Source organism: Chenopodium album, chromosome 9 (genome assembly GCF_948465745.1).
Source record: "Chenopodium album chromosome 9, dcCheAlbu1.1, whole genome shotgun sequence".
NCBI lineage: Eukaryota > Viridiplantae > Streptophyta > Magnoliopsida > Caryophyllales > Amaranthaceae > Chenopodium > Chenopodium album.
The window spans coordinates 51,913,017-51,930,935 of NC_137842.1; the positions used below are offsets into that span (position 1 = coordinate 51,913,017).

The 17,919-nt window shown below is 35.1% G+C and overlaps 1 protein-coding gene across 1 annotated transcript; it reads right to left on the reverse strand.

Annotated features, from left to right (window-relative positions):
• Positions 1-9,264: 9,264 nt before the first annotated feature.
• On the reverse strand, positions 9,265-16,346 carry LOC145558559 (phosphoenolpyruvate carboxylase 1). Its single transcript, XM_081619834.1, has 10 exons — positions 15,829-16,346; positions 14,472-14,866; positions 13,938-14,022; positions 13,527-13,749; positions 13,149-13,252; positions 12,981-13,068; positions 12,595-12,749; positions 11,315-12,313; positions 10,537-10,923; positions 9,265-9,797 (listed from the first exon to the last, which is right to left on the reverse strand). Exons 1-10 carry the CDS (start codon positions 15,994-15,996, stop codon positions 9,501-9,503), a joined length of 2,901 nt encoding a protein of 966 aa, XP_081475960.1. The 5' UTR covers positions 15,997-16,346; the 3' UTR covers positions 9,265-9,500.
• Positions 16,347-17,919: the final 1,573 nt, after the last annotated feature.

Consider the following 17,919-nt stretch of genomic DNA (forward strand, 5'->3'; position numbering starts at 1 on the left):
CAGTAATATTGAGATTGCTTTTCCAATTAAAAACCCGATGAAACCTTTGATATTTATGATGGGTCATGCCAAAGCTGGGTGTCATATTATATCTTAGGGGAGTGGCGGTAAAACAAATTTTACACTTTTAATTGGTTGTACTCAACAAGGTTACCTAAAGAGTTTAGAACCTTGAAGCAAATGGAAATAATTAAGCATGTGATGATTAATTATTCAACCAAGAGTTACAAGAGTTGTAATCAGTAAAGAGTTTACTCACCTTGAAAATGTAATGGTTGATGGTAGGGCCAAAGTCCGGTCAATTATTGCACAAATAAAGGATCTTGGAATCACTTAAAATTCAATTGGGATCAATTAATTATTGAATAAAGTGTTTTAAAGTTACCAAATGAATGCGTTTATGGTACTTTGATTAAACATAATTATTAAACTTTGCCTTATTTTGACATAGATGGGTAGCCGTAACCACAATGACAATAACGTTTACAACCTTCGACCATTCCTTGAGAAGGATAGGTTGACAGGGGAGAACTTTTCCACTTGGGAAAGAATGCTAAGACTTGTTCTGAAATCTGAGGGTAAAGAGGATATCATTGATACCCCATTACCAAGACCTCTGCCAGAAAATCCAACTGCGGCAGAGATCAAGAAGCACAAGGAAGCTCATGACAGAGCTATACCTATCACTTACTTAATGATTGCTACCATGGAGCCTAGTCTTCAAAAGCGTTTTGAGGACCAGGATGCCTACTCAATTATGCAAGAACTCAAAGCTTTGTTTAAGAAATAAGCTAGAGTTGAAAGGTATGAGCTCCATCGTGAGATTTTGGATTGTAGGATGGAGAAGGGAGCCACAGTTCATGATCATGTTTTCAAAATGATTGGCCTAATTCAAAGTATGGAGAAACTGGGGCACCCATATAGTGATGAATTGGCAACAGACATCATTCTCCATTCACTACCAGAAAGTTTTAACCAGTTTATCATGAATTTTAACATGACTGCCACTGCAAAGACTATGAATCAATTGCATGCAATGCTGGTTAGTGCTGAGAAACAAATCCCTAAGGAACCTAAGAAGGAAGTTCTTATGATTCAAAAGGGAAAGGGGTTCAAGAAGAAGGGGCAAAAGGCTAGTGCCAAGAGCAAGGGCAAGCAAGTTGCCAAGGCTCCTGAAAAGCCTAAGACGACTCCAAAGCCCAAGGCTGCAAGTGAAAGTGAATGCTTTTACTGCAAGAAGAAGGGGCATTGGAAGCGAAATTGCCAGAAATACCATGACTTCCTCAAGAAGAATGGAGCATCAACCTCAGGTATAATGTTATAAACATTTTAACTTTCACTTAGGTATATGATACCAAGTTGCAGTGCTTAACATAGTGATGTTGCGCAGGAACTGCAAACAAGTGAAGCTAGCATGGAAATGGAGCTTGAAGGTTCACTAGAAGTATTGAGTGGCCAGAGATAGCTTCATAGTTTTAAATTTTGATTAGTTTATCATGATTTTAGAACAAATTTCCAGTTTTGATGAGACAATATTTCGGTTTTCTTGTTTTGAATACTGAATTTGGTTTACTTGGCTTGGATAAGTGTTGATCCATGACCAAGGTAATAAATTGTTTTATTTTGCTAGATATGAGTTAATTTTGTTTTATGACATTGATATAAGTAGATCACAAAAGTAAATTTAGATGATTTAAAGTACACTTACTTACAACAAAGTAAGGATAGGTCACATTAACCATTTGCACATCCAAATTAATGGATGGACTCTTATTCTTATATGATTATGAATCACTTGAGAATTAGAAGTCATGCTTGATAAAAGTTAAGATGACCAAGTTGCCTTTTGGTAAAAAGAGTAAAGAAAGTTAAAATGACCTTTTGGTACTCATACATATGATGCATGTGAACCAATAAGTTCAAAATTAGCAAAGAGATTTAACAATTTCATTGCTTTTACTAACGATTTAAGTAAATATATCGATAATTACTTAATGAAGTAAAGCTTGGAAACATTGAAAAGTTCAAAATTCCAAAAATGAAATGTAAAATCAGTTTGAGATAAACAATTTAACACCACAATATGATTGTTGTGATAAATATTTAACTCAAATAGGAATGATCATCTAAAGGAAATTGTTGAATTAATTCACAATCCAAAAAAAAAAAACATTACAATTAAATTGTATGTTTCTGAAGAAATGAATCAAACTTTGCTTGCCATTGTTCGATCCAAGATTTAATGATTTACAAATATCATTTTGAGGATATGCATTAGAACAATAACAATTGCGAATATACTAAACAAGAAACTTAACCAAAGCAGTAGAAAAGATGTCAAAAGAGTTATGATTTGGAAATGTTCCAAAAGTTATCTTTTCTAAACAGGATTAAGGGTTGTGAAATCAATGTAAAATGTTTACTAAGATGACATAATACACCCTAAATCAGAAATGTAGTTCTTCATGGGTCTTCTCATGGAAACTAAGAGGTATTATTCCTACAATCGCGTAGAAACAAAGTGTTTGTTGCTCGCGATAGTGTCTTTATAGAAAGAATGTCTTCCTACAAAGCCAAGTGGGAGTAAAGTTAGATCTCGATAAGATTCGAGACGAGCAACAAATAGATGTGGATAACACTACATCAGAGACGAAAGCATATGAAATCAGCTAATTTGATAAACCATGTGTCGAAGCAAGCTAATTCCACTAGCGAGGCTTCTATCGTCCCACTAGAATGAAAGACTTCAAAGAGTTGAAGAGAATAATTCTATTGTTGCTCATACCTATCGTAGGTTACTTGGGATCAAAACAAACAGTTTGTTGAAATTCTGAGAAAAGGTGGATTCTAAAATTTTCCTATTTGAATGATTGGAACCCATGCCTACAAGCAAGCTTTGGATAAGTGCCAACTCAGGAAATGGCCTTAAAGCCATGAAATCCAGTATGGACTCCATGTTTGTAAAAATGTGTTAGTCTATAATAGTCTTACAAATAGGGTCAAACCTATTAGTTGGGTAAGCCTATTCGGATTATTCTAGTTATGGATATCAAAATCACTTTCATGAAATGTTCTTGATAGTGAACATGTATATGATACAACCAAAGAGTTTGAAATCCAGAAATTCCTAGAAAGTTTTGCAAACTTCAGAAATTCATTTATGGATTGGAGTAAGCATTAAGGAGTTGGAACATTCGTTTTGATTAGGCAATCAAACAGTTTGATTTCCTTAGTAGAACGAAAGAATTCTTGTAGAGACAAGAAGTTTAGTGGGAGCAATTGGTCTTTTAGTCTAGTATGTAGTTGACATACAGTTCATATGAAATGATATATCAATGCTTGAATAAGTCAAGCAGTGATTAGAAAGATTGTTTCAATATGATAGACTTAGAAGATGTTGAGTACACATTGGGAATTAAAATCCATGAAGTGAATCTTGAAGAATGACTGGAATGAATCGAGAGACTTATGTTGATGAGGATCTTGACAAGTTCATGAAGCAAGACTCTAACATAGGATATCTTCCCACGTTTCATGGTAATACACTCAGTAAGACTCAGTGCCTTCAAAAGCTAATAGAGTTGAGTTGTATGGTTAGTGTACCTTATGCTTTTGCAAAAGGTTCATTATATATGCCATGAAATGTACAAAGCAAGATGTTGCATATGACTTGTGCATGTGTAGCAGAATTCAAGCAAATTCAGAATAAGCATACGGAGAATTACCAAGAAAAGTCCTTGAGTGCTTGAGAAGCACTAAAAGGAATTCTAGTAATTTAAGCAAGTTGTCAAAAGGTTATACGAATGCAAGTTTTTCAAACAGGCAAGATGATTCTAGATAGTGATCTAAATGCATATTTGTGTTTGGATGAAAAGGACAGTGAGCTTGAAGAGTTCAAAGCATAGCACTGTTGCATACTCAATGTCAGAATATGTGTATTAAACTATAGTCAGATAGTTACAGAGGAAGTTCGGATTAAAAGGTCATATGACTAACAGGTCACCTTTGCCCAAGAACAAAGGAGCCAGAGTCACATCATAAATCCGAACAAAAGGATATGAGATATCACCTCAATTATGAGATCATTGACCAGCGGAAGGTCGTGTTCTGCAAAGTTTTATTATGAGTGAGAAATCACTAAACCCCTTCCATGGACTAAGATATGAGAGTCATATTAAAGTCCTAGGATTGAAGCAAGTTATGTAATTTAAGTTGTATATGTTTTGAGAAAACATATTACATGAGAAATGCATCAATTTGCAGAATTATGTTTAAAATAGAAATTATTATTTCTCTTATTTAATTATGGTTTTGGAAATTAAATAAAATGTCCAAAATAATTATGAATTGATGGGCTCATCAGGTTGATGACCTGGTGAATTGAAACCCCACAGGTGAACAAAATTCATATATTATTTAAAGTTCCTAGTTCGAGATCATTAAAGTGGACATAAATGGTTTCAATAAATGAACTAGCATGTAAGATTGATTGGATAGCGCAGTTTCATGGGCTATAGGGGCATAGTGATGCTCGGTCAATCACTTGGATATGCATGAATGATGCATGATCGAACTATTGACCTACTTTGAAGTTCAAGTATAGAGCTTCCGTATATATTAGTGGATTCCTTTGACATGAGTGGAACATTGATTTCATTCAATGGATGTTGTGACTGTGGTACACTCAAACGTCTAGCCGTAACTGGAGATTATAAAGGGTGTTTCCTGGTTATTTCAGAAGTTGAGTGGGAGTCATGTTACCACAAGATTGGATAGAGTCAACCTATTAAATTAGGAAATGTGTCATGGCAGCTTGAAGAGGGAGAATTCAGAAAATACGTGGCCGCATTCAAATGCATTACATAGTAATCATTTGGTTTTGTAATTCTAACTCAGATTTCAAGAAACGATTTGTAGATTAATATGATTTCGACATGTGATGCAATCATATTATCAAATCGACACATATATTGACTTAAGGAATTTGAATATTGCACCCTTGTCTCAGACAAGTGGGAGATTGAAGGAGTTATGTCTTCGTCGTGTGCAATTACTAGATATATAATTGGATCAAATTATGGAGATAATTAAGTTCGTACATTTGGGTCGTCGTTTTGCCATAGCTAGAGGTACTAACGATCTTTGTACTAGTAAAATAGCTCAAAGCCCAATTGGACGGATCCTATAAGGTCACACAAAGGGGCTAGATCGAGCATTAGAGGACGAGGCCCATCACGGGCCTCATCACTCTAGGTGGCCGGCCATATGGAGTGGACAAGGGAGTTTTGGGCTTCGTGCCCTAGTCTAATTATAATGAGATTATAAATAGACTAGGTGCCTAGGTTTGCAGCAAGTAAGCAATTAACTGATCAGTGTGATCAAACCCTAATTAGCAAACACGAAACCCAACCCTCTCAAAGTCCTCTCTCTCACACGGCTCTCCCCTCCTCCTAGGCGCCGGTGGTGTGTCGTGGTGGTGGTGGTTCGTGCGGTGGTCGGTTGTCCATAAAGGTGGTGATCGCGGTTTTCCTCAATCACTCGACCAATCTAGTATTGGTGGACGGCTCGTTCGAATCTCGTGGACTAAGTAGAGGAGCAACGCTTGGGGCTCTATTCTCTCCCTGATTTGCCTGTCGAATAGCTTCGTGGAATTCACGCGTCAAAGGTATGATTATGTGTCTTGTGTGTTATGCATGTGATTCTTGGGATTGGTACTTGATAGAATATGATTCATGTTTTTCCGCTGCGTAGTACCTATAAACTCCTACAAATACATCAAGGATTAATCCCCAATCTTTATACTTGCCCCTCCAAATACAAGATTCAAGGAATAAGAAGCCATTTAATCCCTATCCCATCCCACCGAAAAACTCAATTCCTTGTAAACAATCATGGGACAAAGGTGAGGAGAGATTAGAAATCCTTATCCCCTTCTACCAAACACACTCTTAAGATTTTTCCACCATACCAGAAGGTTGTGGGGCAACCCTCGTAATGTGAATCAAGAGGCTAATTCTTTTGAAGGGCCCAAGACACTTTTAGAAGGTTCAAATAGCCTCATTACAGGTTGCCCAAACAAAGAAATAAACAAGGAAAGGTCCACTAGAACAATGGGGAAAGAAGGAAGTTTGATCACCAAGGATGATGAAGTGCAGCAGTTCACTTCCGGCGTTGATGACGGGGGCCACACACCCAGATGGGGCCCACGCGTCGGCTTCCCGGCATCGGATTGAGCCCAGCTACACGCCGGTGTGGCGCGTGTGGTGGTCTTAGGGTGGCGGAATGAAATGAATTAATTTTTATACTTTAGTTTTTCTAGAGTTCTGCTTCTAAGTTTTTACCTTTCACTTGAGAGGGCTTTTCTTAGTTTAAGCATCTTAAATTTTCTTTATTTTCTTGTATTTTAGTTGAGTTAGAATTTCTAAGTTATTAGGAAGTATCTTAATTAGTTTCTTACTTGGAGACCAAGCTAAGAGAAAGTTTCCTACTTCTAATAGGTTTATGCTTGGAGTCCAAGGTATATGCTTGGAGCCCAAGGTTTATGCTTTATTGTAGCTTATAAATAGAGGTTCGTCGGGGCCTTTCTTCCACACACAACCAGAAAATTCCATACAACTGTTATAGCTTTGTTTTGCTTAATTGCTTACAAATATTTTGCTAGTTTTCAATTCAAGGAGTTGTTCAATACTTAGTTTTAGGAGTAGTCTAAGTCTTGTTCATCAAAATACTTAGTTCTAGGAGTAGTCTAAGTAATTTGAGTAGTCTTGAATTTGTTCCAGGATTGGTCGAATTACAAGTCATATCCAGTTCGTTGTTCTTCAAATTGTTCGAATTTCCTATCAAGTTCGGATAATTGGTTCTAATTGTGATATTTAGATTCTTTATTAGGTTAAAGGATTTAAATCCAAATCACCTTGCCCATGGCTCAAGGTCACCGTGATCACTGGAACTCATTCCTTTGGCCATGGCCGAATAGCATAGGAGATGTCCGGATAAGACTACTAGAAAATAGAGGTTGAAAAGAGAGAATGAGTGATGCACAAGTTTGACCCTTAATACCTTCAATTATTTATTAGTGTATATTCTAAAAAGTTGATATTATAAATTATACATTAAGACTAATCTTATACTCTCGGCATTTTTTTATTCGTTGCGTTTGGTATCATGCACGAGTATTATAAAATTTGCTTTTGCATACTTTATACCATCTTGCATAACTCAAGCACCACATGCGCCTAGAGAAAAAACAACATTTTTCCTCATGACTAGCAAATTGTGTTTATCATGAGGGTATAATTGTCAATTTATATACAAATCTAGGTAGCCTTGTAATTTCAACAACAACAGAAGTTAATAGTGTTAACTTTGTGAAGAGCGGCATTAATGGAGGAAAAGCATCAATGAAAATTTCGGAAACTTAAATGGAAAAAATGAAGCTCAAAATAAATCAGCTTCAATAGAGGAAAAAAATACCCTTAATTTCACCCTTTTTCATAGGGTTATGGTGGTGTTAGTGGAAGGGGTGGAGATCGTGGAAAGAAGAAGATGATGGAGGAAGAAGGAGAATTCAAATTCAATGGAGGAAGAACAATTTTACAAATTGAAGAAAGTAGTCATCTGGAAGCCACTAAGTCAATTTATACGATTTTCAAGACTAGATAAACATCCAATGTTTATAACTAGGGTAGCCAACGCACACGATGGGCGCGGAGTAGCTTGCCTTTTCTTGATGTATATATAGGGTTGTGTTTAAACTCTTTTACGACATTTGATTTAAACTTTTCGTTTTTCCCTACACAACTTTTTCAGTTGTTTATAACTTTTCCTCAGGAAACATTTGTGAAACTTAATTAAGAATAAATTTAATATAATTCAAAAATCATAGAGTACATATTATATACTAACAAAAGTAATTCAACATTGCATATGCATATAATAATGGAAAAGTTTTGCAGAGTATTTATTATTTGCAAGTATTTACTTCCTTTATTAAAATTCCTAGGAATTACATAAATATGTTTGGTTGTCATGTGGGAGTTTATAAATCATGGGAATTATGAATGACTAAGGGAGGGGTGGGTAAGTAACTTCCCATGTTTTGTGAGAAGTGAAAATTCCCATGAATTGTGACTTCCCCCATTTTTGCTTTTTAATATCAACCAAACAACATACCCAAAAGGATATTCATGGGAATTTTGAGTGCCCATGGAAACTAAAGGCAACCAAACAAGCCCTAAAAAAGAGAAACGGTTACACCCAACATGCATAAACATTAACATTCAGGCAATCAGATAAAATACCAGGGCAACTTTCTTCCTAAAACGTGGATTTGGTTTTATAGTAGAAAAAACTTTATGCAGCCACAATTATAGCCTTTAATCCCTTGACAATTCCCTTCTATACATGGAATTGAAAGACATAAATGTAAGAAATTACATGTGGGGGTAAGAGCGTAAACAAACATTTTGAAGGGCATATAGGTCTGTGCACTATCCATAAGTCTAATCTCCTACTTTTTATAAGAGATTGGGAAGTTAAATTAGAGCTCCCTTGAAATTAATTTCCAACATTTAAGGGCTTGTTTGGCATCATTTTCTGTTTTGAGTTTTCTGTTTTTTTTTTTTAAACTAAAAACCAAAAACAGGAAACAAGAAAAAGGTATTTTCACTTTTTTGTTGTCATTTTTCAAAATCATTATGATTTTAATAGATTTAAATAATTTTTTATTCATTATATGACATATATCATATACTTTTATACAACAAAAAACCAAAAAACAGAAAACCACAGCAATGCCAAACGAACCCTAAGTTATAAACTATAGTTTGTTCCACATTCATAAAAGGAAGTGAAGTGTATACATAGTATTATAAGATCAATTTCGAGGATTGAAGGAACGTTCATTCTATTCTCCCTTTATTTTGTTATGCTGTGTTCATATCTCCAAAATATCCAATGACTCTTATTGTTACACTTTTGGGTGTAGGTTTCTTTGTATCTCAAAAACATATTCTTGTACCTTCAGCATGGAGGGGCACAACATTTTCAAGAAATGTACTGTACTCATACATGCCTAGAAACCATTGTTCGTTTGTTTTTCATAGCATTTTATCAAACAAGCCTCACAGAAATTTTTTTAAAGAGCTTGCTCTGTCAGAGTTTGAAGTTAATGTGTCACTGTGTGAGGCCGCAAACCTACCCATTCATACAGTTCAGTTTGCTTTTCCTTGGTTAGCAATGATTCTAAGAAAATTAACAAGCAGATAGACAACTGTCCATTCATTGCTGATAATAACAATAAAAACGATAAAAAGGTTTCAGTAAGCACAAACTGCTCTTTAGTACAAAAGCAACACATCCATCAAGAAAACTAAAAGCTCATCAAGCAATAGGATCATTCAAACCAAGATGGCAAGTATCTTCAAGCTTGGACCCACAACCGAAGAACCAGGATGATATATGTTCAGGAATAGTTGTAATTGACTTGCAACCAGTCTCAGCTAACCAGTGTTCTGCATGCCAGCAGCAATACCCTTCATGGTCAGGATAATTGTGTCCTCGAGACCAGGAGGATACTCACTGGTGGGATTAAGCTTCACAAGCTCAGAAGCTGGGTTTTTCGATTCCATTATGTCCTTGGATAAGTGTGGCCTCTCAGTTACATGGAAGTTGGGATCACGAATCCGCTTCAGGGTATATGCTTGGCAGACATTCAGAGCTGTGATATAAGGATCACGAAGTCGGAGTCTCTGTTTCAAATAAGGATCTCCTTGCAGCAAGTCCTTATGCCCAGCAACCTGTAAGAAAAAGTGGAGGCTTTTTCAATTATCTTGCAGTTATTGTCATCAATATTACCCTTACAATCTGTTTGGTACTCGTGTAAGGTAAATAATTAGGAGTTTGTCATATTGCAAGAAAACGTGGGGGTATTCATCTTACACCCGGGTGTAGGATGGAAAATTTAAGGATAACCTCAGGCCAAAGTCCGTGGTAATACAATCCCATACACGTGTGATCGCCTTCATGGATTTCCATTCTCATTCTACCACATTCACAATTTATTGTTCTTACAAAATGACACAAATCTATTACCAATTTACCATCACTACCTATCACACTATTTGTAAAGCTTCTAAAGGCTCTCCAACTTAAGCCAGGTAAAGGGCAGGTTGAATTTAATCAGATAATTGAACTTAATGATAGCTGACAAGGATATGAAGTATCAACTTAATGATTTCCATCCATCCCAACTTTACTTTCACACTTTTAATTTGAGGTATTTATTCATCAGATTTTATCATATTGTTTTAAACTAATAAGGAAATAAAACCCACACACACAATGATAATGTGAGAATATTAATGGTCAACAGTGTGTCTTGGAGATGTTAAAGAGAAAGTGAGAAGAGATTTGGATGGAAGGAGTACTCATTGTGGTCCAATATGTATAGCTAACCTAGTAGACCTCATTTCATCAGCTTCCCATAAGCTCAGTACTGAACAATAAAAAATTTACTAGTTAAGGCAAAAACATTACCTCTAGGAGAAAGTGTTTAGTTTCTTCATAACTTTCCCTCAAGCGTTGCCCAAATGACTTTAATTCCTCTGACACCAGAAGATTGTCATATAGAGCAGCAATTCCAGGGTCTCCCTTGGCGAAAACCATTTCAAGCAAGTCAATAGTCACTCTGAAGAAAGGCCACTCGTTGTACATCTCCTTGAGCATCTTCAGATTTCTTATGTCTTTCTGAAGGACATGTTTAAAAGCTGCTCCAAATCCAAGCCACACAGGTAGATGGAATCTGGTTTGTGTCCATGCAAATATCCAAGGAATAGCACGGAGAGATTCAATTCCTCCACTTGGCTTTCTCTTTGCAGGACGGCTTCCAATATTCATGCGCCCATACTCCATCTCTGGTGTGGCCTATAGAGAAAATATATTAAGCAGATTCAGTGGTAGTCCTTATCTTTTCATTCACTTCTTTTCGAAGGCACACGGTGGCATGAGGTGACAAAAGTTATGACTACAAGATATGAACTCTAAGATTTCTACTGTAGTTTTATTGAAACTTGACAAAGATTTTATGCAAATGAACAGAATGACTTGAGAGATTCTGGAACCATAAATATAGAATTTTATATGTTACTCTAACACGTCTGTATTTTTGCTGCTCCAGAAACCAAATTATCATTTGACCATGTCAGGAGAAAGATCATAAATAAAAAGACAAGTAAATGACTAATAAATGGAAACATCTTGAAGTGAATGAATAAAGTACTAACAAAAGCACAAAGTTTGTGAGAAGTTAACTTACAAGACGGAAGTACTCAACAAAGCGAGGCTCATGAAAAACAACAGAACGATATTCCTTGGTGGCAACAACAGCCATCTCATCCAAAAGTGCACGCCATTCTGGCTTAGGAGAGATTGGTGGATGCATTCCATGCTCAAGTGTAGCAGCTGTGTACCGTTGCAATGTCCTAAAACACAAGTGCTCTTCTCCAAATGATTGTTCAATTACCTCACCTTGAACTGTAACACGGAGTGATCCATGAATAGTATCAGGTGGCTGAGACAATATGGCAAGATGAGTGGGGCCTCCTCCTCTTCCTACAGTTCCACCTCGCCCATGAAACATGGTAAGCTTCACACCAAATTCCTTGGCCACTTTTATAAGCTCTTCCTGAACTTTGTACAACTGCCATGCAGCAGAGAGACGACCAGCATCCTTACCGGAGTCAGAATATCCAATCATGACTTCTTGCTTCCCGTTAATCCTATTTTTATACCAATCTATGGAGAAGAGACGAGTCAGGGCAGCAGGAGCAGCCTCCAGATCAGCAAGTTTCTCAAATAAAGGTACAACCCGTAATGGCTCCTTAATTCGGCATTCACGCTGTAGAAGCTCAACAGCAAGCACATCAGAAGGAGCGGTGGCCATTGAGATGATGTACGCACCAAAGCTATCTGATGGGAGTTCTGATATTACATGAAATGTGTTCAAAACATCAGCAATTTCTTCAGTCTTGGGGAGATCAGAGCCAAACAAAGGACGCTTTCCCCTAAGTTCAGACAAAAGCCACTCCTGCCTTTTCTCCTCCGACCATTCACGGTAGGACCCAACGTCTAGGTGCCTAGTAATGGCATCCATTACATCAGTGTGCCTATCTGATTCCTGCCTTATATCAAGCTTTACAAGAGCAAGCCCAAAAGTCGAAACTTGTCGCATAAAATCAAGAAGACTTCCATCAGCAATGGGCCGATCACCACAATCACAGAGTGATCTGTAGCATAGCTCAAGAGGCTCCAAAAACTAAAAAAAGAAAGAAATCGGTGAGTTTAAATGAAATAGAATAAGGGCATACAGATCAGCTTCAACAAGTAACTACTGTCACAATGAAAAAAAGTCATTCTGATAAAGACTAGCCAGAAAACAAGACTAATGAGTAACATATTTCAAGATCCTAAACACAGGATGCAGAAAACCACCATAAACAGAATAAAGATAAACAATGAACTACAGTAGGTTGCTGGCATCTTCAGAAATAATACAAAAGAAGAGAAAACATTCTAGGAGCTTGCTGAAAAGCCAACCTGATCAGCATGCGTGAAAGTTAATTCTTCAGGGACATCAGAGGTCTCATTTGACAATAACTGACGAGCATGTTCACGTGTATTATAGAGCTTATCCCTCACATCAGCAAGAACAACACGATAAGGCTCATTAGGTGGAATTCGCTTCCAGAACTCTGTCAAAAGTAATAACATAAAAAATAACATTAATGACCGATCTCACCTCTATCACTTCATGCTAAAATTCATAGGCAAAATATGTTATGTGAAGAATAAAGATGAAAACATTTGCTTCAACAGTGAAAATCTAGGCATCTGGTTTGCATCATGTATTGTATCTTATCAGCCACACTTATACCAAATATTACTGTTACTTTTTAAAATACAAAAGGAAGAATAAAGCATACCAATATAATGTTTGGCATCTGTCTTTGAATGTTTATGAATTTCGTGTGCTCGTGCACGAAGTTCATCATTGCATCTCCACATGGAAAGCTGTCAGGAAAAAAGAAAGAACAGATAAGTCCGCTACAACATATGGCTTCAGATTAACACAGCAAAAAATTGTTTCGTACCTCAAACATGAGGTCTTCTATCTGAGAGAAATACATATTAGAAGCCATCATTCTAGCCAATAGGCATACATCTCTGGTAACTTCTGGAGTTACTCTTGGATTTCCTGTATTCAGTATGGAAAAAGTCTACATCAAAAGGTGTAATCTAGACAGCAACAACCTATGAACTAACAATTCATTGTTGGACTAAGGTCGGCTAAATCATACACAAACAATGGAAGAAAGATAGAATGTGAAAGAGAAGCTCAATAAAAATCAACCGCCACAAGAAGAAAGATCCAAGCTCAATATAAATCTATCCAGAAATTTTCTTTGAACATAAGCCCTTTTAATAGAAGACTATATCAATTATATAAAACCCATAAAGAGAGATCATACCATCTCGATCACCTCCCATCCAAGAAGAGAACTGAATAAGAGGGGCATTATAGGGAACACGCTCATTAATCCCAATGTTCTTCAATGCTGTGTCTACACGTCTTAGAAATTTCGGAACACCTTTCCAAATCGTCTCATGAAAGTAGCTCATTCCTGCCCTCATCTCATCCTGTGGAGTTGGCTGTGTCCTCCTGATTTCATCTGTACGGAATGCAGCTTGTATCTAGGTAAAAAAACAAAACATAAATAAATTAATCAGAAGCTAACAAGACGAAAGACCAATTAAGATTACAATGATTTAAGCCTTTTCTATAACCCGTGAAAAATGTTTCTGAGAAGGATACACAGTAGCAGAAAATGCCAACATTTATTGTAGCAGCACTTTCTAACTACAAACTCCAAATTCCATACCTCTCTTTGGAGGGCTTCATCAAGCTCCTGCTTATCATCAGGGGTAATATCTTTGGCATACAATTGGGTCAAACAATCCCTTATCCTGGAAATAAAATGGGTTGTCAGATATTTTTTTTTAAAAAACACAACAAAGTAGAGCAAAACATGCTTGAGAATTAATAAGACCATGAGAAAAGGGCTTGATTAGGAAATCTAACAGTCTAACACTATCATTAAGCAAGGTAATGCATAGTCTACTCCATATATTTGAAGAGTAATAAATATAAAAAGTGACCTTAGACTATGAAATCCGATTAGAGAACTTGTTGGTCACTTAGACATGATTTACCCTATTATTAATTTCTAAGTCTTGCTAGCAAGGGACATGACCGTCATGATAATTTCACTGTATTACTATCGTAGTATAAATTTATAATTAAAGCATCACCGCATCACCATAAACTGGAAACATAAGGGATACATATTCAGAAGTCTACCACAAAATTAACTATTCATAGGTTAAGAAAAGCAGAGAGCAGTTAAAAAGCAGACCTTCCATGTTTCTGAAGCAAAGATCTACGGACAGATTGAGTAGGATGAGCGGTGAATACCAAATCAACTGTCTGGTTTTTCAATGTATCGAAAACTTCTTCAGGGGATTTCTTCATATCCACCACCAACCTCCTCAACGTTTCTTCAATATCTGATTCAGTAATTGCAGAACTTTCATCTGCCAAATCCCCTTTCTTCAGTTTTTTGATTCTCCTACGATAAGCAATCTGAACTTCCTCGGCTAAATTGGCCAAATTAAGCATGTGTGAAAAAGATTTTGTGACCACAATAGAATCTCCAGCATCCAAACTGGTTATCATGTTTCCTAATTCCTCCAATTTCTTAGTGTCACGAGTCCTTTCATATTCAGCAGCATGCTCATACAGCTCTTGAACCTGATCCATGCACAAATGATCATCAAAAGCTATATCAAATGTATCATTGCATAAAGACAACAATATAAGCGCCGCAATTCATCAACTAATATCAGACATGGAACGCCTAAGCTACGCCTGTGCACCTAGGTCATGATAAACTAAAAATGCTCCAAAGTTATTTCTAATCCTTTTTATTCACTCAAAACCAAACAAATTTTCAATATCATCCACTATTTGTTATCGTCAAAACAAAAAAACAGTTTACCAAATTACCAATATATCACATTTAAAACTACGTAATGTATAGGCTTATATTATAATATTTCAAAAATATTAATTAAATTATCTTAATAAATTTAAAGATACAGCTTAAACTTTTTATTTGATGCCCCCTAAATATTCCCATCCCCCTAAATTAGATTTCTGGTTCCACCCTTGTCGTTACAAGTCGATTTGTGAAAAACTGAAAATAATGTACACATCATGGCAGCTTAGCACAAAATAAATCAGAAGTGAACCAATTACTGGTAACAATGGAGCAAATTACGTAAAAATCAAACTGCTATTTGATAAATTAAACGCCTTAATTCCAACCAGTGAAATCAAGAACATCAATTTCTCATCCACTGTGACAAGTGAAAACCATTGCACACTCTGAATATGGATTAAAGCAATTACATAAAAACAATGGCTTAGAATTATTTAACAAACTAAAAACCCAAAATCTAAACCAGAAAACATCAAACACACCAATAATAATAACACTATAAAAACAACAAATAATATCTGGGTATTTTTTTTTTTTTTTTTTTTAAAAAAAAACAATAATTAGCTTTCAATAATAAACACAATTACTTATGAAATCAATAGATTATCACATTATACAGCTAAAATTCATAATTCTACTACAAAAATTACAACTTTCGAAGCTAACAACTAAAAATTCATAATTCGACTGAAAAGAGAAAATAATGTAATACCGTTTCTCTAATTTCTTCACCATGTAAAGATTGTAAAATATCGAGAAAACGATCGAGCAACAAAGCGTCATACTCAACAAGCTTATCATCTTCTGAAACTTTTCCAGGCGCAAGCAATCTCAATTGCGCATCAATTGATGTCAATTTTTCCAATTTCACAGTAGCCATCACACTCTATGAACAAATTAAAAAAAAAATTCAATTTTTTTTGATAAATTCTTGTAGAATTTAGAGGAAAATTCTGGGTTTTTTATTATAAGAAAAAGGTAGCTTTAACTTTTCTAGACTAGTAAAAAGATTGAAGCTTGTGAAAATTATTAATGGGGTTCATGAAAAAGCGGATGAAGAAGATGAGAGTGTTTTAGCAGAGGAAAAAAGAATAGTTTTTTAATTTTTGAATATATATAATGATTTTGATGAGAAAAGAAGAAAGAGATTGAAAGTTGAGAATAGAGAGGAGTGTTACTAGAACTCTTGTGAAGTTGTGATAGAGTAGGATTTTGGTGGTGGTCAGGATTTTATAAATGAAAAATCTTTATTAAATAAAGCAAATCCTACAAACCAACAAATTGATGAGTGCCACTCAATTGGTTGCCGGTATGTTCTAACTAACGTGCTGTTTGGGCTGCGATTGGGAACGACCATAAGGTCCACAATTAGTCAATCGCCTTGCTCTGATGACAAAGGCCTTGTTTCACGATTGACTATTGACTGTTGTTCGTTTAACTAGGCTAGTTTGATTGATTTTTATTTTGTACTGGTTGATTGGTCATTTGTTATTGGCCATTTGTTATTTATAAATGGTTAAAGCTAATGAAGGTAATTGGGACGTTGGATAAGATAGCTAAAAATAGAAAAATTAAATAAAAATGAACATTAATTACATCAATTGACGCGTGATTTTGTCCTGCATTCCCAAATTAATATCACTTTAGTTATTATTTCAAATGTTTATCTAACGCCCTCGAGGTGTTCTTTAGCAAGATCATTTACACTACGTAAATTTGTTTGGTAAAATCAAATGTTAAATGAAATTATACAAATGACTTTAAAGGAAATTACAAATTATTGATTATTAATTAATGATCATTGATCATTAACTATCAACTATTAGTTATTAAATATTAATTATCAAAATTATTATTTATTAATTAAGTTATTAGTTATTAATTATGGAAAATGATATACATAACTCTTAGGGCTACATATAAACATTAAATTTACACTTAAAAATCGTAAAAAGTTAAGAAATCATACAAATATAAACACTATTTAAACTGATTTATGCGTGTTTTTTTTAATGAACTCATAATTTTATACAATTTCCAAGAGTGTATTTAATATTTGTATATAGCCTTTAAGGCTACATATGCATTACCCATTAATTATTAATTTTATTAGTAGTTATTAATTACTATTTCTTACTACTAATTAGTAATTAATAATTATCAAATTACAATTATTAATTACTAATTAGCAATCATCACTTATTAATTATTAATCACTTATTATTAATTAATTATGAATTATTATATACTGTTATTAGTGAAAAGTAAGGACATAAAAGTAATTTTAAAGGTAAAAAGTCAAAAGTTAATTCCTAAAAGCTACTCTCACTAGCTTTGGGTGAAAAAGCTGACTTTTTAGCTAAAAGAAAAAAAAAATCAATTACCAAACACATAAAATAGCTATTTGATCACATAAAAAAGCCAAAAGCCATTGAAAAAACCAATAACCAATTAAGCCCAAAGTCTATGGTCTATCTCATTACCTTAGCGTCATGATTCAAGTGTTTTGACACTAAAATGTGCATGCGGTGCACTCTTACCTTTTGGCTATAAGGACGTAAAACTTGTGCGAAAATGGGCCTCATGAGTACAAAGTTACTTTTTTAATCTCATTTCCATTACTTTTATATACTACATCCGTTAATTATTATGTGCAATTTTGGGGTATTATTTGTGAGATATAAAAAATGGGCAAATCAAAGTTTATCTGCTAGATAAACAAATTTTTGTTAATCTGGTGGCATCTCTGTAAATATATTGAAAAAGCATTGTCATTTATTTCATACTTTTAGTGAGCTGCATA